At 41.6% G+C, this 23,511-nt stretch overlaps 1 protein-coding gene and 1 pseudogene across 1 annotated transcript; both read left to right on the top strand.

Annotated features, from left to right (window-relative positions):
• Positions 1-2,747: 2,747 nt before the first annotated feature.
• On the top strand, positions 2,748-11,375 carry LOC132486927 (ETS domain-containing protein Elk-4-like; annotated as a pseudogene).
• A 930-nt stretch (positions 11,376-12,305) lies between these two features.
• LOC132486581 (zinc finger protein 709-like) lies at positions 12,306-23,022 on the top strand. The gene is made up of 4 exons (XM_060093976.1): positions 12,306-12,459; positions 20,050-20,176; positions 20,382-20,442; positions 21,126-23,022. The coding sequence occupies exons 1-4, from the start codon at positions 12,457-12,459 to the stop codon at positions 22,600-22,602; spliced, it is 1,668 nt and encodes a 555-aa protein (XP_059949959.1). The 5' UTR covers positions 12,306-12,456; the 3' UTR covers positions 22,603-23,022.
• The last annotated feature ends 489 nt before the right edge of the window (positions 23,023-23,511 follow it).

Here is a 23,511-nt window from a genome sequence, read left to right as displayed (position 1 = left end):
TCCCAAATGAATAAAGTACAGCACTGGAAGATGGCCCATATCAGGCGACACTGAAACAATAGGGTCTTACGTCCTATATGGGTCAGGGTCTTGGCTTAAGTCTGTCAGACCATTCTAAATTGTGACCCTTGTTTAGAAACAAAGACACTTAAGGTGACCCCGCCATCTGTAATAAAGAGTCTGCTCCATTTTAATATTTGGCCTTTGACAGGATTGAACCTTCCATCCATCCCTGCCTCTTCCCCACTCATATAAAATTATGAAACAACTTGCCAATTTCTTACAAAGATTATAGCTGGCATTTTTGTGAAGTAGTGCCAGTTCAGCAATGTTAACTCTTCTGAACCATGAAATTGGGATGTTTTCTATTTATACTCGTCTTAATTTCTTTTCATCATGTTTTGTAGTTTGAAAAGTACTCACTTTATACTTGAGGTTTAGCTTGTTCTTTTTCTAGTTTTTGAGGTGTAAATTTAGGTTGTTAATTTGATATCTTTCTTAATATAGGTGTTTATAAATTTCCCTTTTACTATACCTTATGCTGTATACAAGTCTCCTTGTATTTATCTCCCCTGCTGTGTTTGGGTATCCCTAGAAACTCAATGGTAAATAGTCTGTGTCTTAAAACTCTGTTTTAATCCACTCTTTTTATACTGAGCCCTGTTGATACGGTAGGAAGGTACTGGTGTGGAAAAATGTTCTCTTATGATTAAACCTGTAATGTTTTGGCAGGACAGAATCCCTGGACAATGAACCTCAGAACAGGTTCTTAGTATTCATTCCTTCCCTTTTGACACAGAGAAAACCTGAAGGGTCAGGGAGCTGTCTGACTGCTCTGCCCCATTTCAGATAAGGTTTTGGCAAGTTAATTTTCTTTGAGAGCCTGAGTTACAGGGAACAGAATGCTTTGTGTGCTTATCAAAATGGTTTTCCTGACTCCTGCATGAAGCATGAGGCAGTGTTTTTCCATCATTCATGAGGAGAACCTGGTTGGGCTCCTGTAGGAAAAATTCATAAATTTGGGGGGTTCCCTGAGACTGGACTCCCTAAATGTTTTAAATCTCAAGCTAGTCCAATCTGTGTCTCCAGCAAATTCAAGTTACCAGTTTAAATGTTTCTAGAGGTTACTGGCTCCAATTGCTTCACCTCCAGGTAACTGACAGTTCTATTTATCTGTCTCTGATTTGGGGAGCATTGATTGCCATGTACTCAAATCTTCATGAATCTACCAACAGGTGTTGCCTTTCAGGTTGTTTAGTTTTTCTTTCTTGTTGTGAAGATAACAATGATCTCTCAGAGCTCTTTACATATACGAGCAGAAACTATCCATTCAGTTATGCTGCTCTGTATTTTTCCTTTATAAGACTGTTTATCATTTCACTTATTCATTCCTCTGCTAGTGACCATGTAGGTGGTTTCAAAGTTTTTCTTCTGTGATCATATTTGGATCTCTGTATTTGAATTTCTTTCCTTATGTTCTAAAATATCTCACCCTGAATACATGTTTGTCATCCTAAAGACATTTTCCATGCGTTACCTTCTGTTTTATCATTGTCCTTTTGGGGGCAGGATTAACACCTTACCCAAAATGGGATCAGATGTCAACACTGATGTTCTCAAGTGCATCAAAAGAAAGATGTTGGACTTCCCTGGTGGCGCAGTGGTTAAGAATCCGCCTGCCAATGCAGGGGACACGGGTTCAAGCCCTGGTCCAGGAAGATCCCACATGCCACGGAGTAACTAAGCCCATGTGCTACAACAACTGAGACTGCGCTCTAGAGCCCGCGAGCCACAACTACTGAGCCTGCATGCCACAACTACTGAAGCCCGCACACCTAGAGCCCATGCTCCGCAACAAGAGAAGCCACTGCAAGGAGAAGCCCGCTCACCTCAAAGAAGAGTAGCCCCCATTTGCTGCAACTAGAGAAAGCCTGTGCGCCGCAAGGAAGACCCAATGCAGCCAAAAATAAATAAATTAATAAATTAATTTAAAAAATAGAAAGATGCTTATTACTCAGAGGTACTTTCTAAGGAGAGTTGGGCAAGGGTAAGCTAGTTCAGGTGCCTTGTGTAAAGAATGGCTTGGCTATTTAATGTGTGTAGAAGTGGAGGCTGCAGGTTTTCAAGTTTTGACCCTCCCACCTGCTGACACAAAAAGAAAAGGAGCAGGTGTCACCCTACCTAACTTCGTTATGCACTGTAGGCCAGACAGGTGAGCAGATACCCAAAGCCCTAAGAGTCAAATATCAAAAATGAGGTCAGTTCTTTCACTCCTTAAGCTTACAGACTGAATGCTGCCATATCTCGTTGAAATGAATTTGAATATTAATTGAAAAGCCATGTGACACAAGCACCATAATTAAGATGATGAAGCTTCAAAACAACATTGGAATCCTGTCATCCCCGGGTATTTTGAGGGATCCAGGAAAGTGTGCCAGTATGGTTCTGGAATTCTGTTCAAATATTTCAATAACGTTGTTGTTGTTTATTTTAATTTGCTGTCTCATTTGTGTTACTGGTGGCACCTTGCCAGTGTATTCCACCCACATGCAGCAAGCAGCCCTCCTGGGGAACAGAACTCTCCCTCCCTGGCTCATAAATAGTGCAAAGCCAAGTGGTCATCAGCTACCATGTCCACTAGAGAGTTGTCCTTCATGGAAAACACCTGAGGCATTAGCTGACTACTACATGTATTTTGAAAGTTTTTGACATTTCTTGATTGGCATTAATGTTTGTTGAATGACATCATGTGTGCCCAGGTCAGTGCCAGGGGCTCCAACGACGATGAGTCTGTGATTGTAAACTGTAGGAAAAGAGGACATTTGTGTTGGATGGGCGAGAGGGGTTTGAAGGAGGGTGCCCAAAATGAAATACTGACATGTAGGTTACCCAGTCTATGGATGATGTTAGGAGGAAGAACCGGGAGTGGGATATACATGTGGTGGCCAGGATGTACTATGACAATAAACCAAAGACCTGCAGGAGTGACCAGTCTGACAGAAATGTCTAGTATAGAAAGGCTCTACCCGTAAGATAACAGTAAGCCTGATGATCAGAACAAAGTAACTGGCCCCAAAGACTGTGGATTAAATCTGAATAATGCCCTGAACAGCAGGAAGACCTATGTATAGAAGAAAGCAAGCTTTAAGTAAGCCATCAGGACATCCTATGAGGGTTGTAGATTGGGGTCCTAAGACTGCCACTGAATGCCTTTTTCAAGAGCCTGGTTGTTCAGAATTGAGTGGATATCAGTAATTTTTACAGTATGTTGGTGAGTGATTGCATTTTGGTTTCAAAAGGGTTATGTGTGATAGGATAAGTAATTTTTGTATGTGAGTATCTACCAAGGTCAGCATAGCAAGTAGCCAGTAGAGGGGGTGAAGGGCCCTACAAAGTCTGTTTGCCATCAGCTGTAGGGACCCCTTCCTTGGTCGGGAAGCTATGTCTGTTGAGCTTATTACCAGTGGTGTTTGTTCACATCAGTCACTAAGGCAGCCATGGCAGAGAAGGGGTGTCCCATGAATATTGCCTAACATTGAGGTTAAAGGCCTCTAAGTGGTTATGGATTGCGGGGGCTCACAGGGCTAAGGTTAATAATATCAGATCCCAGGTGAGAGTGTGCCCAGAAGTCAATTTATCACTCTGAACACTGAGCCTCTGCAGACTGAGGTTTAATATATGTGCAGAGTAAGGACTCGCATTGATTTGGACTTGGATATTGTGAGGCAAGTTACTCTCAGAGTTCTTAATGCCAAAGGGGGCAACCTTGGATAAGGAGCTATGATTGGTACACCTAGATCACTGGCAGTGGCCAAAGGATCTGTAACAATGTGCAGATGAGTTCCATTCTTGGCCAGGTAATTCTCTATTGCTAGCACGATTGCCTGAAGTTTGACTAATCCATCTGATGCTTGGCTAATCCATCTCATCCCAGATGGCCTGTCTGATTTAGTGACAGAACACAGCATCTCTGCAGTGGACCCCATCAGGCGTGGCAGCAACACACTGTATATAAAGTATGTGGACTCCCTGGTCTCTCCTGGGATCCCAAGTGACTCCTCAAGTGGCCATGTGTCCAGAAAGAAGTGACCTACTCCAGAACAAAAGGCATCAACTTGGGGGGGGTGGGGGGACACAGTTCCTTCAGCAAGTGGGATGTGACAGAGGGGCCAATTTTTGCTTTATGCTGCAAGTACCAATGCCTTTTTAATGAGGAAGACTCTGGTTAGCAAAACTGAGGGGTCCTACATTCATGACCCAAGGCAAAATGGGAAATTGGCTGTGGAGGCTCAACTCTGGCCATGGGAGGGCCTCCATTTACAGAACAACTCTGTCAGCTGCCAGCAGAGCTGCTCTAATTGTGTGCAGTAACAGCTGAGGAGACTAGTTTCTGGTACAAGAATGCCTTGGATAACTTATGTCCACCATGGGTGGTTTAGAGACACCTGGATGCATAAACAGAGGCTGCTAAAGCCTTTATGGTAAACGGGTGTGGGGAGGGAGATGATAATGGAGTAACTGTTACTCAGACAAATTCCAGAGCGTATGATTCCCCATTCAAAGTCGGTAAAAATTGAAGTGCTGTGTGAACAAGCAAGCAAACATATTTTACAAATATGAGACAGCCGGGATTACTGTGGCCGATGGAATGTGCCCATAACATAGGTTCTGCCAACTGCTTCTACTGCCCTCTCAACTCACAGTCACTGGTGTTGCCTCAGGAAATTTTCCAGAGTGGGATATGCATGGATTTCTAAAGACGTTTCCACGTAAACAGGCACAGGGTAGGCTTGAGAGCTGGAAATAATCTATGTATGATGATGGAAGGAAATGATGCTGATTTACACAAATGAGGATGTCCTTCCTGACAGAAGGCCAATAGGTCAAGGTGAAACAATGGGTCGAGGCAACCTCTTCACAATGCAGCAGAGAGGGAATTCCCTGGCGGCCCAGTGGTTAGGACTCTGAGCTCTCACTGTCAAGGGCCCGGGTCCATCCCTGGTTGGGGAACTAAGATCTTGCAAGCCTCGCAGCACAGCCAAAAAATAAATAAAATAGACTTAAAAAAAAATACCCCAAGCAGGGCCTCCCTGGTGGCGCAAGTGGTTGGGAGTCCGCCTGCCGATGCAGGGGATACGGGTTCGTGCCCCGGTCTGGGAGGATCCCATATGCCGCGGAGCGGCTGGGCCCGTGAGCCATGGCCGCTGAGCCTGCGCGTCCGGAGCCTGCGCGTCCGGAGCCTGTGCTCCGCGACGGGGGAGGCCACAACAGTGAGAGGCCCGCATACCGCAAAAAAAAAAAAAAAATACCCCAAGCAAACTCCCATGTTCTTGTTTTTGGCTGCACCATTCTGAATGTCATGGTGAATCAGGAAAACATACTCACCAGCACTATTAAGAACATAAGGTGTTTCTATACAAATTAGACATTATAAAGGTATAATCTACACAAGATGGTAATCAGATAGTACTCCCAACCATGAAACATGAATTACTTTCCAAGTGGACACAGGAGGCCATATAGAAAAATTCAAACTGACAGATTTTGATCTGGAACTTGTGGTGACATCAGGGGAAAACTGCATTTATAAGAAATTGGAAACCAAACATTTGGTGGTGTTGAGGCTACTATTAACTACAAGGGCACAGAATCTGGAAAATATGCTGGAAGATGGTGTCCTCAAACCTCCTATGTGTCTGTCTCTCTCCCAGTGTGGTAGCTCCCAAATCTGAAAATTGTCTTCTTTGCATCTGCTTTTAAATCACGCACAAGTGAGCTGTTGGTGAATTCTAACATAGAACCACAAAGGGGATGGATTCTGGAAAACCTAGGCCCTAACATTACTCACAGGCAAGATATCTCCAACTCTAGATTTTTTGTCCTATCACAAGTCTGTCTTCTTAATTCACATTCTGTTCACCAAATACCAAGCAGAAGGAAAGAAAAAGCAAACAGGAAAAACATAATTTACATAAAATTGTACTCCTTGACAACCTTGCCATACATTAAAATTTATTCCAAATGTTTAACAGAATGGAGAACTGAATAAGGCTCCTGTACCCACCACCCCCAGAAAAAGATCTTTCTCAGTCAAAAAGGTACTATATATAGTAGATTAGGGATATCCAGAAACTGTCACCCAAGACCAGTAGGAAAATCCTAGCAAACACCAAACTGCTATTTTCAATGGCTCTTTAACAGAGAATGAATAGCACATTATAAAAATTTAAGCCTAACTGCATATTAGAAATACACTTTTATTTACCCATGGATCCAAAAAGCTTCAAAATGGAAACAGAAAATGTCATGATCTGATTAAAGAAAAAAATCACTACCTTTAAACATTATGTACCATTGTTGAAACACAACTTACAGTATTAACTCACATTAATATTCATTTCTCAAATTAGTAGAAACCCACCATCCAACGATACACCTGAAGAAAGATCCTTAGTAAAAACAACATATTTATAAACTTTTAAAACAACTCTTGGGACTTCCCTGGTGGTGCAGTGTATAAGACTCAGCACTCCCAATGCAGGCAGCCTGGGTTCGAGCCCCGGTCAGGGAACTAGATCCCACATGCATGCTTCAACTAAGGAGCCTGCATGCTGCAACTAAGGAGCTGGCAAGCTGCAACTAAGAAGCCCTGGAGCTGCAACTAAGGAGCCCACATGCTGCAACTAAGAACCTGGCGAGCCACACTAGGGACCAACTAAGGAGCCCATGAGCTGCAACTAAGGAGCCTGCCTGCCGCAACTAAGACCCGGTGCAACCAAACAGATAAATAAATAAAACAAAACAAAATAAAGTAAAAACAACTTTCATACTGAAGGTTTTCTGAAACATTAGGCATGGATTACATTCCATCAAGTTATTTCATGTTACTTACATTTATACTTCTTCATGGGAGTTTTCACATCTAAAGATGTGGGCCAATTGAAGTGTTTCCCAAGCTGTTTACAAACAAGAGGTTTTACCTAGTGAATCTTTTCACACCTTTGCTTTCCCACCTTCTTCACATTTATATGGTTTCTCTCCACTGTGCCGTCTCATGTGCTTTCAAATTCTTGACAGGGAAATGAAAGCTTTCCCATATTCCTGACATTGATAGGGTTTCTGTCCAATGTGAATTCTTTCATGTTTTTGAAGAGAACTGGTAAGACACAATGCTTTCCCATGTTCCTAACATTCATAGCGTTTTTGTCCAGGGTGATTTCTTTTTTTTTTTAATTTTTACTGGAGTATAGTTGATTTACAATGTTGTGTTAGTTTCTGCTGTACAGCAAAGTGAATCAGTTATACATATATATATATATATATATATATATCCACTCTTTTTAAGATTCTTTTCCCATATAGGTCATTACAGAGTATTGAGTAGAGTCCAGTGTGATTTCTTTCATGATTTTGTAAAACTTTTCGAGAACCAAAACTTAAAACACATTTTTTTTTTTCGTTACACGGGCCTCTTACTGTTGTGGCCTCTCCCGTTGCGGAGCACAGCCTCCGGACGCGCAGGCTCAGCGGCCATGGCTCACGGGCCCAGCCGCTCCGCGGCGTGTGGGGTCCTCCTGGACTGGGGCAAGAACCCGTGTCTCCTGCATTGGCAGGCGGACTCTCAACCACTGCGCCACCAAGGAAGCCCTATTTGACTTTTTATAATGACCTTATGAGGTCTTTACGTATTTTCAATACAAGTTCCTTTTCAGATATATGAATTGCAAAATTTTCTTCCATTCTGTGGGTTGTTTTCACTCTCTTGCCCTAGAAATTTTACTTTGAATTGTAGTAATATACACATAATGAATATTCATTTTGTACTTCTTTGCTAAATTTATTCCCAATGATTTCATTCTCTTTTCATTTTATTAGAAAGGCATGTATTAGTTTCATTAGAAGATTGTTGGGAGGGGAAGGGATAAACTGGGAGATTGGGATTGACATATACACACTACTATATATAAAACAGATAACTAATAAGGACCTACTATATACCACAGGGAACTCGATTCAATACTCTGTAATGACCTATATGGGAAAAGAATCTAAAAAAGAGTAGATATATGTGTATGTATAACTGATTCACTTTGCTATACACCTGATACTAACACAACATTGTAAATCAACTATACTCCAATAAAAATTTTTTTAAAAAGAACGTTCATTGACAGTGTATAGAAATACAATTAATATTTATATTTTTATCTTGAATATTATCACCTTTCTGAACTCAATAATGAGTTCTCATACATTTTGTCTTGTTTTGTTTTTTTTAAACTAGATTCATTACATTTATCTGAATAGAAGATAGCCAATCTGGAAGTAGAAATAATTTTACATCTTCCTAACCAATCTTTAGGCATTTTATTGTCTTTTCTTGTATAACGGTTTTGGCTAAAATCTCCAGTACATTCTCAAGTAGAAGTGGCAAGACCAGATATCCTTGTTGTGTTCCTTATCTTCAGGTGAAAGCACCCAATCTTTCATCATTAAAAATATTAGCTTTGGGCTTCCCTGGTGGTGCAGTGGTTGAGGGTCCGCCTGCCGATGCAGGGGACACGGGTTCGTGCCCCAGTCCGGGAAGATCCCACATGCCACGGATCGGCTGGGCCCATGAGCCATGGCCGCTGAGCCTGCGCGTCCGGAGCCTGTGCTCCACAATGGGAGAGGCCACAACAGTGAGAGGCCCGCGTACCGCAAAAAAAAAAAAAAAAAAAAAAAAAATTAGCTTTAGGGACTTGCCTGGTGGCGCAGTGGTTAAGAATCTTCCTGCCAATGCAGGGGCCATGGGTTCGAGCCCTGGTCTGGGAAGATCCCACATGCTGCAGAGCAACTAAGCCCATGTGCCACAACTACTTAGCCTGTGCTCTAGAGCCCGCCCACCAGAACTACTGAAGCCCGCGTGCCTAGCAACAAGAGAAGCCACAGCAACAAGAAGCCCGCAACCAAGAATAGTCCCCGCTGGCTTCAACTAGAGAAAGCCCGCGCACGTCAACGAAGACCCAACGCAGCCAAAAATAAATAAATTAAATAAACAAATTTTTTAAAAAAGAAAACATGCTCATTAGCACTATTGACAGAATAAGGTGTTTCCTAGGCAATTAAGACTTATGTGAATATAAAGTAGAAGAGAATCAGAGAATATTCCCAAGCAGTAAAGTCTGAATAGTTTCCTGTTGGACACAAAAGGCCTTACAGAAAAATCTAAATCCCAATGGATTGTTCATATGGATCTTATAAAGACATCAGTGGAAAGCTACACCTCTATGAAAATGGCAGTTAAATAAATCATTGGTGGGTTTGAGAATACTCTTAATTAGGAAAGCAAAGAATCTGAAAAATGAGCTGGAAGATGGTGTCCTTGACTCCAATATATCTGTCTCTATCTGTATGATGGCTCAAAAATCTGACTAATGCCTTCTTCACATCAGCTTTCCAAATCTCATGCAAGAGAGGCTATTGGTGAATTCTACCATGGAACCATAAAGCGGATGAATTCTGGAATACCTAGTTCCTGATTTAACCTTCAGGGAGGATATCTCCAACTCTACGTTTTATGGTCCTATCACATCCCTCTTCTTATATCAAAGTCTGCCTCAGTAAATGAAGATGTCACTATTGATCACTTGTATTTCCACCACATAATACACCTTAAACACTGTTTCAGGATCTGCTTTCTTGTGTAAGTAAATAGAGGGTAGCAATATAGAAAGTCCTGCTTTCCTTGATTATCAGTAAAGATTCACCATAAAGATAAAATATGGATATGGTTCATCTTCAGTTTGGTAACCATTACAAATTATACATATATATATGATGTGGGCTTGAGTATTGACATTGTTAACTGAGATTGAGACTTCCAACTGATTTGGCCTACAAATATTTGTGATGCTGTTTTTTTGTGTGTTTAATGTTATTTAAGAGGATTTTCTTAAATAAATTAAAGTCTTATATCTGGCTCCACCACGGGGGTGTCAGTGGCTGCCTCACTGTCCTTGAGTTCTCAATGTTAGGAGGTGGCCGGTGGAGAGAAGCATCATGTTTGAGGCAGAGACCCTAAGGCAGCCCCGCAAGTGGCCTCGTTCATTGCTCTTAACAATGCCATCACCCTGTGGCAGTTCCTCCTTCAGCTCCTAAAGGAGCCTCAGAACGGTCACATGATCTGCTGGACCTGTAGTGACGGGGAGTTCAAGCATTTGCAGGCAGAAGAGGTGGCTCGTCTCTGAGGGATTCAAAAGAACAAGCCTAATATGAATTATGACAAACACAGCTGATCCCTCAGATACTATTATATGAAGAGTATCATTGAAAACGTGAGGGGTCAGAAGTTTGTGTACAAGTTTGTCTCACACCTAGAGATTTTGAACACGGTTCCTATGCTAGTGGGCAGGCTTGAGGGAGACTGAAGCTTTACGCATCAGTGAAGTCAGCAGCGAGAGATCCAAAGATGAGGAAAATGGAGGGAAAAAGAAGCCACCGCAGCCTGGTGCCAAGATCCCTAGCTGCAGTGACTACAGACACTTTGGCTTATATTCTTCATTTACCCTCAGTCTTTGAACTCCTCCAATAGGAAGCTTTTCAAATCTCTAAGGTTGAGAATCCAGCTAAGAAATTTGCAGAGAAAAAAATCCCCTCTGTTATCAAATTTGTAACACCTTCCAAAAAGCCACCAGCAGAAACTCTTGCTGCCGCCAATTCAACTGACCCCAGTATTTCTCCATCTTCCAAGGAAACTATCCAAGCGTTGGAGAGTTTATATTCCCCCAAATTGCCTTCCCTAGAAACACCAACTTCTGCATCCAGTGCAACTGCCGCTTTTACCACTACACCTCCTGTTTCATCCATTTGCCCTTTTCAGGAACCTCCTAGAACACCTTCACTACCGCTGAGTTCCAACCCAGACATGGACCCAGACATGGATGCAGACATGGAATTAGTGGCTTCTCAGCCAGTGGAACTTCCAGAGAACTTGTCACTGGAGGCTAAAGACCAGGATTCAGCTTTGCCAGAAAAGGATAAAATGATCATCAAGGTCCAAGAAACCCAAAGGGTTAGAGCTGGCACCAACCCTCATGATCACAAGCAGTGATCCAAGCCCACCGATAATAAGAGCCCATCTCTCCCTAGAGCTTCTCTTAGGCCAGCACTATTTTCACAGACACCCATCTTACTGTCTTGGAGTCCCTTGCTCTCCAGTATCTACTTTTGGAGTATTCTCAGCCCTGTTGCTCCCCTAAGTCCAGCCAGACTTCAAGGTGTTAAAACACTTTTCAAGTTTCCTTCTGTGCTGAACAGTCATGGGCTGTTCACTGTCTAGCCTGGATGGACCTTCCACCCCTGGCCCATTTTCCCCAGATCTACAGAAAAAATAACCTATGCACTTGTGGAATGAGAGAACCAAGGAATAAAGAAACAGACAGACATCGAACAAGAATACTTTTAAGGTGCGCAATTGATACTCCCACAATGATAATAGTCTATTGTGATTTCTGCCATTCCTCATTAAAATGCTTATTTAGGAGTCCCTCAGAAAAATAGATTCACTCTCTTCCTAAATTTCAATTATGCTATACAGTATAAGTGTATCAGATCATCATATTGTCATCTTTAAATGCAGTTTTATTAGTCAGTTATCCCTCTGTAGAGCTAGGGATGGCGGGCAGGAAGAGTTTCCAGGTACACTCCAATGTTAAGTACAACTTACTGTTTTTCTTCTATCAGTGAAAATGGGAATACAATTGCCTTATATATATTATAGCTGTTGACATTTCAAAGTTTTATAGGCACACAGGGAACACTAATCTAAAATAAATTTCCTTCTAGTGTAAAATGTACAGCTGAGAAGTTAATGCACACATCTCACAGCCTGTGGTTTGACTGAGATTTGTCCTGGCACCCAGCTAGGACTGAGTGATTCAGACCTCCTACCAAAGCCAAGTGCTCTGGGATTCTTTAGCTTAAGTACCTAATGAGTGGGGATGAGGAGGGATGGGTGGAAGGCTCAGCGCTGTCAAGGCGCAAAGATGAAACTGGAGCCAGCCTCGTCGTTACAAACGGTGAGTTCACATCTAAGTGTCTGCCTTTCTTAACAAGAAGCACAGTTCCATGCCAGGCAATCCCAGGCCAGGGAAAAGTTCTGTTACAAACCTTAAGTGCCAGGCGGGGACAGATTCAATCCCAGCGGCGCTAAGTGATTCTGCTGAGTCAGGCTTCCTCTTGCAGGTTGTCACTCAGGCACGAGAGGGCGGGGTATTGGAAATCTGTCCAAGCGGGAGGCCGCTGAGGCAGGTGGGTGGGGCGATGCTCTGCACCGGCGTGGACCTCCTTTCTTTCTCCTAAAGCCTAAAGCCGCTGGCTGTGTGCGGTTCACTACCCCTGGAGACCCGTCCGTGTCACGTATCTGCACGGGTCTTTGGAGTCGTTAGGAAGGACTCAGACTCAGGAAACCTCGAAATGGTGAGTGTGGTGCCCCAGGCTGCGGCCGCGGCCGCCGCGGAGGGACTGGTCGAAACCGGCCGAAGCCGGCCATCTTTTTGACACGGCCTCCTAGCGCTCCACGCCCGAGTCTACGGATACGCGGGGTCTGCGGCGCCGCTCGTACCTCTGTCCCCTCAGGCTCGCAGCGTGAGGATTGGCCCGGCAGCCGGGACCCCTGGCGTCCTCTTCCGTCACTTCGTGCGGGAACTTCCGCCCCGGCGCCTCTCCGCGCGGCTCTGCGCCCGCAGCCCCTCTTCTCTCCCGAATTGTGCGGTGAAGTCGGGCGCCGTCTTCAGGTGACAATCGTGACTCGTTCTCCAGGATTCGGTCCTGGGATTACCTGTTCCCTGACAGGTCCCAGCCCCTCCTTGCTGCCCAGGGGGCACCCGTTTTCCTCTGAGTCCTCCGAATGTTTGGGAAGCAAAGTCTCAAGTCAAAGACCCCGGCCCAGCAGAGTAGCTCTTTGTAGGGCTTGTAGTAAATCATTACATTTCCATGTTATTCCCCGTCTTCCCAACGTCAGTTTCCCCTCTCCGATTCACATCGTCTGTCAACTGTTCATCTTCCGTGGTCCATTTCATACAAACCCAATATTTTAATTGTTTTTACTATTTGCGCAGAGTCGTGGATTGCATTCGGGAGGGGGGCGGTCTGTGTATATTTTACAGGAGCGGAAAGCCAAGAATAACTACTTGCAAGTAGGTGTATGAAATTCTTTCTCCTCCCCATTTTTTTTCTGGGAAGAGACATCCTATGGGAAGTCCTTTTGTCGAGGTTTTTTATGAAACTTTTCTGGACGATCTGTGCTGTGACTACTGCCCGTCCCTGGGTTAGTCCCCTTCAAAAGATTTATTCACTTATTTAAGTTTTTCTTTTCAATAATGTAAAATGTATTTAATTAATAGAGCTTGAAAGACCATGTAAAATATTTCCAAAGAGGTAAGAGAGTTGAATTCCAGAGGGAAAAATTTTTTCAGTATTACATTCCAGTTGTTAAGAATTTTTGTTTCACTTTTTTAATTCCCTGAGTAAGGTGAGTTCTTTTGGACTCTGCTTTACTGTTGGTTGATTTCAAATGAAATGCCAGGATTTAGACTTGGAGACAAAAAGTATTCAAATGTGATTAGTTACGTACTAATTAAACTTGCCTTGAAAATAATAAATGACTGACATATTTTTCCTGAAAGGAAAAGATACTTGGGGTTTTCTGGGTGAATTAATAAAAGTGGCTGAGAATTTTCTTCTCTCATTTCCACATACACACTGCGTTTGAGTGATTTTGCTGAATTGTCCAGACAGGGTTTGTGTATTTAAATGATCACTGGTGCTTACCGTATTTAAAGACTTATTCTACTATCACCACACTAATTTTAAGACATTTCCATCACTCCCAAAATGAACCTCATGTCCATTAGCAGTAACTCTCCCTTCTCATCCCAAGGCCTAGGAAATCACTAATCAATTTTCTGATTCTATATATTTGCCTTGCTGGGTATCTCACATAAAATATCAGTGGTGGTCGAGAGCACCTGTAGTGGGGGGCAGAGCCTGAAGTCAGTATCTTCAAACTAAGGCCCCCTTTGAGCCTGCACAGGGAAGTGGATCTTCCTGGACATCCTCCCCCTGCCCAATCCTACCTGCTCACACCCACCAATGGTAGTCCTTATACTGTGAGAAGCTGCAGAGCCCTGAAATCTGGGGGTGCAAGTTCACAAGGGTGTAGGGAAGTTGCCCTTTCAGGGTGGTACTTGTGATTTCCTTTAGCCTAGGCATTTTACATGTTATATTTGAGTGGTCCCTCCATGATAATAGGTGCACTCAGAGTGTAATTTGTGCCCATTGAGAAGTCTGTGAGGATGAGGTGTTCTGTCCTGTGGACAAAGGGTTTATGAATATGGGAGTCCATTTGGATCAGAACCTTAACCTGAATCAGGCTCGGAGTTTCCTGACTTGTGATAATGGAAGCCTGGGGTAGGGAGAGCTTCCCTGCTTACAGGACTGGGGAGGGTTTGTGGAGCTCCCAGAGTTTATTCCTGTGGCTGCCCAGGTGTCCCTGCCCTCATTGAGGGACTGACCATTTACAGGAGTTTTATCTCAACCGGGCGTATCTAGACTCTCAAGTCTGTAAAGATGTTCAACTTTCTGAATATGGGTTTCCGAATTGTACGGACACAGTCTGCTTATATGTTTTGATTCCAATATTTGTGTTTCTTGGATTCCTTTATCCATTCAAGATTACAACCCTTTGATTCTAGTTTCCATTAACACTGGGCTTTTAAAATCTATGTTGATTAACAAATACCATCTAAGGCAAGAAAATTGTGAAGTCAAGTAGAATTTTTGTTTCATTTAGACAAGAGAACCTCAAGACGTGAAATGGGTGCATTTAAGTTCTCAGGTGCTTTTCCATTTTTAGGTCAGTGTTTGTAAGTGCCTGTCCCAGAGAACTTTAACAATTAAAAGTCCTCTAGTAGGGCCTCCCTGGTGGCGCAGTGGTTAAGAGTCCGCCTGCCGATGCAGGGGATACGGGTTCGTGCCCCGGTCTGGGAGGATCCCATATGCCGCGGAGCGGCTGGGCCCGTGAGCCATGGCCGCTGGGCCTGCGCATCTGGAGCCTGCTCCGCAACGGGAGAGGCCACAACAGTGAGAGGGCCCACATACCGCAAAAAGAAAAAAAAAAAAAAAAAAAAAAAGTCCTCTAGTATTCCTAAAGCAAATGAATTTCTATTTTAATGGATGTGGGGGAAAAGGAGAAACAAATTCTATTTCAGTTGATATGAGGAAAACGCCTCAAAGTTTATGTCAATCTTTCAAATTCCTAGTCCATTTAAGACTTAATTGCAAACCTAAAATACAATGTAATATGCCACTTATTTCTGAAAATATCTCCAACGTTTACTATAATGGAGAGAAAACGTATAATATCCTGTGTGCCTTTAGTTAGAAAGGGAGTTTTCATTTTTTTGTGGTTTACACTTTTATATCCATTACTGTTTAAAGGATCAAATCTTGCAGTGGTTTTCTATATAGAATGGTTAAAATTAAATTCCTAAGGGAAGAAATTAAGAAGACTCCCTGCCCACATTTTGCCCCATTCCTCTGCTCTTAACGCCAGCCACCCTCAGATAACCAGTTTTGATTAAGCCTTCATCATCTTTTTAGTGTTTCTTTATATAAAACAATCCAGTGCAAATGCCTATTTTTCTTAAAGTTTTTTTTCTAGTAATGATTATTTGGGACCCACATATTTGTTGTTTCACTACTGAAAGTTAAGCCTCACCCCCTACCTTTCCCCTAGTGCCTCTTACTTCAACAGGCTGATAAGAAAGTGTGGAGGCTCCTGCTCTGTGAGCTGCTGTTTGCTGGGGAGATTTTCCTGTGCCCTGTGCTGCCCTGTGTTGCACTGCTAACCCCACCAAGCCTGGGCTGTATACAGGGAGGATACTGAGTTGAAAGTTTCTGTCAGTTTTTTGTACTTTGGGAGCAGGAATATGAGAATGGGGCCCTCCTTCCAGTGGTCCTGGGTTGATATCTGAGCTGGAACCTATCTGTGTTTAGAGTGAAGGTGTGACTGAGGCTGGGTTTGCCCAGACATTAATGTTGAGGGGAGGACTGGGGGAGTGTAGGAGGATGATTATACCCTGTGAATGAGGTGAGCCCAAAAGACAGTCACTACTTTCAAAAGAGCAGTTATTTCAGCAAAAGTGAAAGAGAAGAGACAGGGAAAGGCAGCCTGTAAGTGGTGAGATTCCAGAAGGCTCACCAAAACTTTTAAGTAACTCTGAGGCTGTTGCCCCTGCATCTGTTGCAACAAAGATCCTTACCCTCTCTGTTACGGTTGACAACACTCACTGTCTCAGCTTGGCACAGCAAAAGGATTTGTTCAAACCCAACTTGAACTCGGGTTTCTTAAGCTCTATAAGGCAATCAGTGTCATGAGGAGGCCTCTAGCCCTGCGAGCAGTGATGGGAGGCTCTCTGAGGAGGGCCTTAAGTTGGCCATAGTCTTCTGATGCAAGGCACTGTCCTAGGTCTCACATTAATATGCCATTAAAGCTGCAATTATCCCCCCATACTGGGATCTCTTAAAAACAGAGGACTCCATTTAGGTGCCTATTATGGCTTTGGTACTGGAAACAGCACCCCAGGAGCTCAGCTCGGCCACTGACACCTACATGTGATATGATGGAGCCAAACCTTGGCCGTTGGGCTTATGCTCCCTTGGAGAGATGACATTTCTTTCTTCAGTCCTTTGAAAGATGCTCTGGTGCTGTTGGAGCCACCCTTTCCAACACCTTGGTTCCCTGGGTAGCTGCTTGGGATTCACTGAATGCACAGCTCTGGGGAGTGAATAGACTAAAGATGACAGTACACCCTGGAACATGATGGAGCTCAGTGGAGAGTTGCTGCCCTTCATCCCTTAGTTGAGACAGCCTTGATGAAGAAACAAAACCAACTGTCGCCACACCTAACCAAACATCAGGCAGTCATCAGGATGAGTTGTAATGAGTCAGTGCTGTTTTTTAAATTTATTTTTATTTATTTATTTATTTATTTATTGCGGTACGCGGGCCTCTCACTGTTGTGGCCTCTCCCGTTGCGGAGCACAGGCTCCGGACGTGCAGGCTCAGCGGCCATGGCTCACAGGCCTAGCCGCTCCACGGCACGTGGGATCTTCCCGGACCGGGGCACGAACCCATGTCCCCTGCACCAGCAGGCGGACTGTCAACCACTGCGCCACCAGGGAAGCCCAGTGCTCTTTTTTTTAAATAGACTTCAGCTTTTTTTAGGTTTACTAGGAAGCTGATCAGAAATTACAGAGAGTTCCCAAATAATGCCTCGGCATCCACACAGTAGTCGTCATTCTTTAAATCTTGTATGACTGGTCCATTTGTTACAATTGCTGAACCAATACTGATGCATTAAAGTGGGCAGGTGACATTAGCGTTGACTTTTTGTGTTGCATAATGTATGGATTTCGCAAATGTATAATAACATGTATTAATCATTTCTGCACATATAGTGTAATTTTACTTTCCTAAACTTCCTCGTGCTCCACAGATTGATTCATCTCTTCCTCTAATCCCGAAATCCTCCAGAGCCAAAGATCATTTTCCCGTCTCATGCTTTTGTCTTTTCCAGAATGTCATATACTTGGAATCATGTAGTATATAGCTTTGTCAGATTGTGTTCTTTCACTTAGCAATACACTTTTGCTTCCTCCATGTGTTTTCATAGCTCTACCTCATTTGTTTTTATCAGTGAACAGTATTTCATCATATGGCTATACCGATCATTATGTATTTAACTCTTGAAGGATATCTTGCTTACCTCTAACTTATGCCAGTTATGAATAAAGCCCCTACAGGTATTTGTGTATGGGTTTCGTGTGAACATAAGAGCTATAAGAGTTGAAGTCATTTGGACAGATAGCAAGGAGTGTGATTGCTGGATCTTACTCAGTATGTAGTGTTTTGAAAGAAAGCTCCTGTCTTCCACTGTAGGGCTACCAAATTCCATTTCCCCCAGCAATGAATGAGGATTTTCTTCACCTTTTCACCAATATTTGTTGTTCTGAATGTTTTGCATTTTAGCCATTAAATAAGTGTGTAGTGATATCTCATTGTTTCATTTGCAGTTTCCCATTGACATTTGATGTTGAGCACGTTTTCATATTTCCTGTTTCCCTTCTGTATGTCTTCTTTGGGAAGCTGTTTGTTAGATATTCAGCCAATTTTTCATTGGTGGTTTGTCTTCTTACTTTGACAATAATACTTTAGATATTTTGAATACCAGTCATTTATCATGTATGTGTTTTGTAAGGATTTTCTCCTATTCTGTGATTTTCACTCTCTTTACACTCTTTCTTGAAAGAGGCATTTTTCATTTTAATGAAGTGAAATTATACTTTTTTTTCCTTTTATAAATCTTGTGATTGTTGTTATATTTGATAATTTGTTACCAAACCCAAGGTGACCTAGATTTCATTCTGTGATATTTTCCAAGAGTTTATTACTTTTGCATTGTACATGTTTCTCTCTAGCTTCTTACAATGTGTTCTCTTCATTTTTTCCCTAATTTGAATATGATATACTTTAATCTCCATTTCTGTGTTTTCATGTTTTCTGTTCACTGAGCTTCATGAACCTACAGGTATTGTCTATCATTAATTTTAGAAAACCCTTAGTTGTTACTTACATGTTCTATTTCTTTCTTTCTTTTCCTTTAGTTAATTTCATTATATGTATCTTAAGTCTTGTGTTAAAGAAGGTCATGCCAGGCTTCATAAATATTGTGTTGTATCTTTTAGTTCTTTTTGGTCTTTTTGTTAGACTCTGGTGAAACAGACTCTTGGGTATAGGCATTAAGAACTGAATACTTGGGTCATATTTTAAAAACATCTTTCTTTTCTTTTATCCAGTTTTAGGACATTGGTTTGCCCTTTGAAGTCAGTGCTCTTATGGCTCTGGGAGGACTTGTTTATTTCAAGCTTTTTCATTCTCTTCTTGTGAGATTAAGAATCACAGCTTCTAAATTCATAAATCCCAGAACTAGATTTTCACCTGGCAGTAGCCAAGTGCATGCCCAACACTTGTAGCTGAAACTGCAGAATGGAGACTTTATGTTGTGTTGGAGAAAACCACCGATGAAACCTATACATATTTTCTAATCATGGGAATATTCACCATCACACTATTATGGACCTCAGTGAACCCCCTTGCAAACTGTAGCTCTTAAACTGTTCCTTAAGGACAGTAAGGCCCAGGGTATACTGTTAGGGTGTGATGAGAAGAGTTTTTCTGGCATGTAATTGCACTGTGTGTTCTAAAATTTGGCTGGAAGCAGCCCTGAGGCACATGAGTATAGGGATTTTGTGGTCTAATATAATATTGCTTCTTCCTCGTGAGTGAGCTCTAAGTTTCAAATTTTCTAGCTGCATCAAATTATATATAGAGAGAAAGGAAAAATAGAGTCTTTGATAATTGTTAAAAGGCAAGTAGAAGGCAATGGTTCCCCAGAAGAATATATTCAGGCATCTGCATCTGATTTCTCTAAAGGCCTGGAGGACTTTGGGAGAATGTGGCCAGCTGGGATTTGTTAAAAGTTCGATTTCTCCAGGCACCTGGACTCTGATGTTAGATGATGAGACTAGGAAAAAGCTTCCAGTTCTTGACAGTGTTTCTATTCATTGAAACCGCATGAGTTTTGATCCTCTGCCTTATGAAGTGCTGTAAATGGAGCATCATAGGAAGAAGATGAAATAATTTTTTTCACAAGAAATTGATGTTCTTAAAATGATATTTGTTTTATTTGTACAGTATTTCTGTCATTTCCCTGCATTCTCTGGGCTCTGCCATTGTGATATAAGTGATAATGTGTAAATAATTTTCATTTCTTCATGATGCTGCTAAATTATTGAGGAAGTGTGGAGAGTAAGTTTCTCATGATCAAGTCATAGAATAACTTTGTAAATAAAAGAATCATACGTAAACTTCCTATAAATGAAGTGTGGATGTCTAGTTCTGTCAGTCTCATGCATCTCGGTGTACACATTTTTTCGGTATTTTAGGACTCAGTGACCATAGAGGATGTGGCTGTGGACTTCACACTGGAGGAGTGGGCTTTATTGGGTCCTTCACAGAGGAAACTCTACAGAGATGTGATGCAGGAAACCTTAAGGAATCTGGCTGCAGTCGGTAAGAATGAAGAAATTCCCTAACTTTGTCAATTAGAGAAGAAATATTTCTTACCTGTCAATGTTGTTTCAAGATGTGGAACGTGGAAAGGGAAGACATTGGTAAAGAAACTAGAAATGGTCAGAGCTCATCCTGGACCTAGAATCTAATAATTTTTCTATAATTTATAGTACTTTGGGATCATTTTTCTGGGTCTGCATTTCAGGAGCAAAATGGGAGTATCATGACATTGAAGATCAGTACAAAAACCAGGGGAGAAAATTAAGGTGAGTCACACTTAAAATACAAAGCATTGTCTCGTGAGAATTGCAGTAATATTATGAAAATTTTAAAAGAAGCAACATAATAAATAACCCCGCCTTCAAATTGAGTTTTCTTTTTTTTTTTTTTTTTTTAATTTTTGGCTGTGTTGGGTCTTCATTGCTATGTGCAGGCTTTCTCTAGTTGCAGCAAACAGGGGCTGCTCTTGGTTGCACTGCGCAGGCTTCTCACTGTGGTGGCTTCTCCTGTTGCAGAGCACGGGCTCTAGGCTCATGGTCTTCAGTAGTTGTGGTACATGGGCTTAGTTGCTCCACGGCATGTGGGATCTTCCCAGGCCAGCGCTTGAACCTGTGTCCCCTGCATTGGGAGGCAGATTCTTAACCACTGCGCCACCAGGGAAGCCCCAAATTGAGTTATTCTTAGAAAATGTTTCCCAAAAATATTTTCTTAAATGGGATATAAATATTTAGTGTTTGCAAAATAGTTCACTTGCAGTCATTAGTAATAAAACCTATACTTGAATATCACTTTTTAATAGAAAGTGTGAAGTCCCATTGAGAACATTCAGTATATTCAATTTCTAACAGTTCACACATGATAGAAAACCAGTTCCTATAATTCATAATAAATATAATAAATGTAAAATGATTAATAAAGAAGTCATTAATAACATTCTCATTTATTACAGAACTTTTCTGGTAGAGAGATTCTGTAAAAGTAAAGACATTAGTTTATGTGGAGAAAATTTCAGCCTTATTCCAACTCTCAATCTGAACAAGAAAACTCCTGGATTAAAACCATTGAAATGCAGTGCATGTGGAACAGTCTTCATGGATCATTCATCCCTTACTAGACACATGAGATGTCACATTGAACACAAAACGCGAGAGTATCAAAAATATGGTGTAAAGCCATATAAATGTAAAGAATGTGGGAAAGCATTCATTTATCCTGGTTCTCTTCGAACACATGAAAGGAGTCACACTGGAGAGAAACCCTATGAATGTAAACAATGTGGAAAAGCATTTCCATATCAGAAATCCTTCCGAACACATAAAAGGATTCACAGTGGAGAGAAACCCTATGAATGCAAGCAATGTGGTAAAAGATTCAGTGCTCAAAAACGTTTCCAAATACATGAAAGTAATCACACTGGGAAAAAACCCTATGAATGTAAGGAATGTGGGAAGGCCTTCACGTGGGAAACAAGCTTTCGACAACACATGGTAACACACACTGGAGATGGATTTTATAAATGTAAGAAATGTGAGAAAGCATTCATTTATCCCAGTTGTCTTCGAATGCATGAAAGGAGTCACAATGGAGAGAAACCCTATCAATGTAAACAATGTGGAAAAGCCTTTAAAAGTCCTGAAACTATTCAAATACATGAAAGAATTCACAGAGGAGAGAAACCCTATGAATGTAAGCAGTGTGGTAAAGCCTTTAATTATTTCAGTTCCTTCCAAATACACAAAAGAAATCACACAGGAGAGACACTGTATGTATGTAAAATATGTTCTAAAGTACTGAGTACTGCCAGTTCTCTTCGAAATCATGAAAGAATCCACACTGGAGAAAAGCCCTATAAGTGTAAAGAATGTGGGAAAGCCTTCACATGGCAAAAAACCTTTCGAAAACATATGATAACACACACTAGAGATGGACCTTATAAATGTAAAAAATGTGAGAGAGTATTCATTAATCCCAGTTCTCTTAAAATACATGAAAGGATTCACACTGGAGAGAAACCGTATCAATGTAAACAATGTGGCAAAGCCTTTAGTTACTACTGTTCCTTACGAGTACACAGAAGAACTCACACTGGAGAGAAACCCTATGTATGTAAACAATGTGGAAAAGCCTTTAGTTGTCATGAAAGCCTTCAAACACATGAAAGAATTCACACAGGAGAGAAACCGTATCAATGTAAACACTGTGAGAAAGCCTACAGATACCACAGTTCTCTTCGAACTCATGAAAGGAGTCACACTGGAGAGAAACCTTATCAATGTAAACAATGTGGTAAATGTTTTAGTTCTCAAAAAGGTTTCAAGGTTCATGAAAGAACCCATACTGGAGAAAAACCCTATGAATGTAAAATATGTGGGAAAACCTTCCGTTCCACTTATGTTCAAGTGCATGAAAGAATTCACACTGGATAGAAAACCTACCAAGGTCAGGAATGTGGGAAAGCTTTCATTTATCTCTCAATCATTTGAAGACACATGAGACTGCACACTGCATAGAAAACATATAAAGTGTGGAGAATGGGAAAGGCTTCTCTGATCTCAGTAGTTTAAAAGGATGAAAGGATTCCCTAGATAAAACCGCATTTGTAAACAGCCTGGGCAACAACTTCAGCTGGCCAACATCATGTATGAGAATTCCCATGAAGAAGAAGTATAAATGTAAATAAAATGAGATAACTTAATGGAAAGTACTCCATGCCTAATGTTCCAGAAAATCTTCAATATGAAAGAGTTGTTTTAAAAGTTTAATAAATATGTTGTGTTTAGTAAGGATCTTTCTTCAAGTGTATCCTTGAATGGTGGATTTCTCCTAATTTTAGAAATGAATATTAATGTGAGGTAATTGTGTACATTGTCTTTGAACAATAGTACCTAAGATTTAAAGGTAGTGATTTTTCCTTTAATCAGGTAATGATTATTTTTCTTTACATTTTAACCCTGTTGGATCCATGGGTGAACTTAAGTGTATTTCTTTTTTCTTTTTTTTGGGGTGGGGGGCTGTGCCATGCATCATGTGGGATCTTAGTCCCCTTACCAGTAATCAAACCTGCACCCCCTGCAGTGGGAGCACAGAGTCTTAACCACTGGATTGCCAGGGAAGTCCCCAAGTACATTTCTAATATGCAGTTCGTCTTAAATTTTTATAATGTTCTATTCATTCTCAGTTAATGAGCCATTGCAAAATGGCAGTTTGGTATTTGTTGGGATATGCCTAGTAGCTTTGTGTGGCAGTTCCTGGATATTCATAATCTATTATATATAGTACCCTTTTCACTGAGAAAGATACTTTTTGGTGGTGGTGAGTATAGGAGCCTTTTTCCA

The sequence above is a fragment of the Mesoplodon densirostris genome, chromosome 3 (genome assembly GCF_025265405.1).
Source record: "Mesoplodon densirostris isolate mMesDen1 chromosome 3, mMesDen1 primary haplotype, whole genome shotgun sequence".
Taxonomy (NCBI): Eukaryota; Metazoa; Chordata; class Mammalia; order Artiodactyla; family Ziphiidae; genus Mesoplodon; species Mesoplodon densirostris.
The sequence above is the reverse complement of the archived record's forward strand: the minus strand, read 5'-3'. Positions and strand labels throughout refer to the sequence as shown.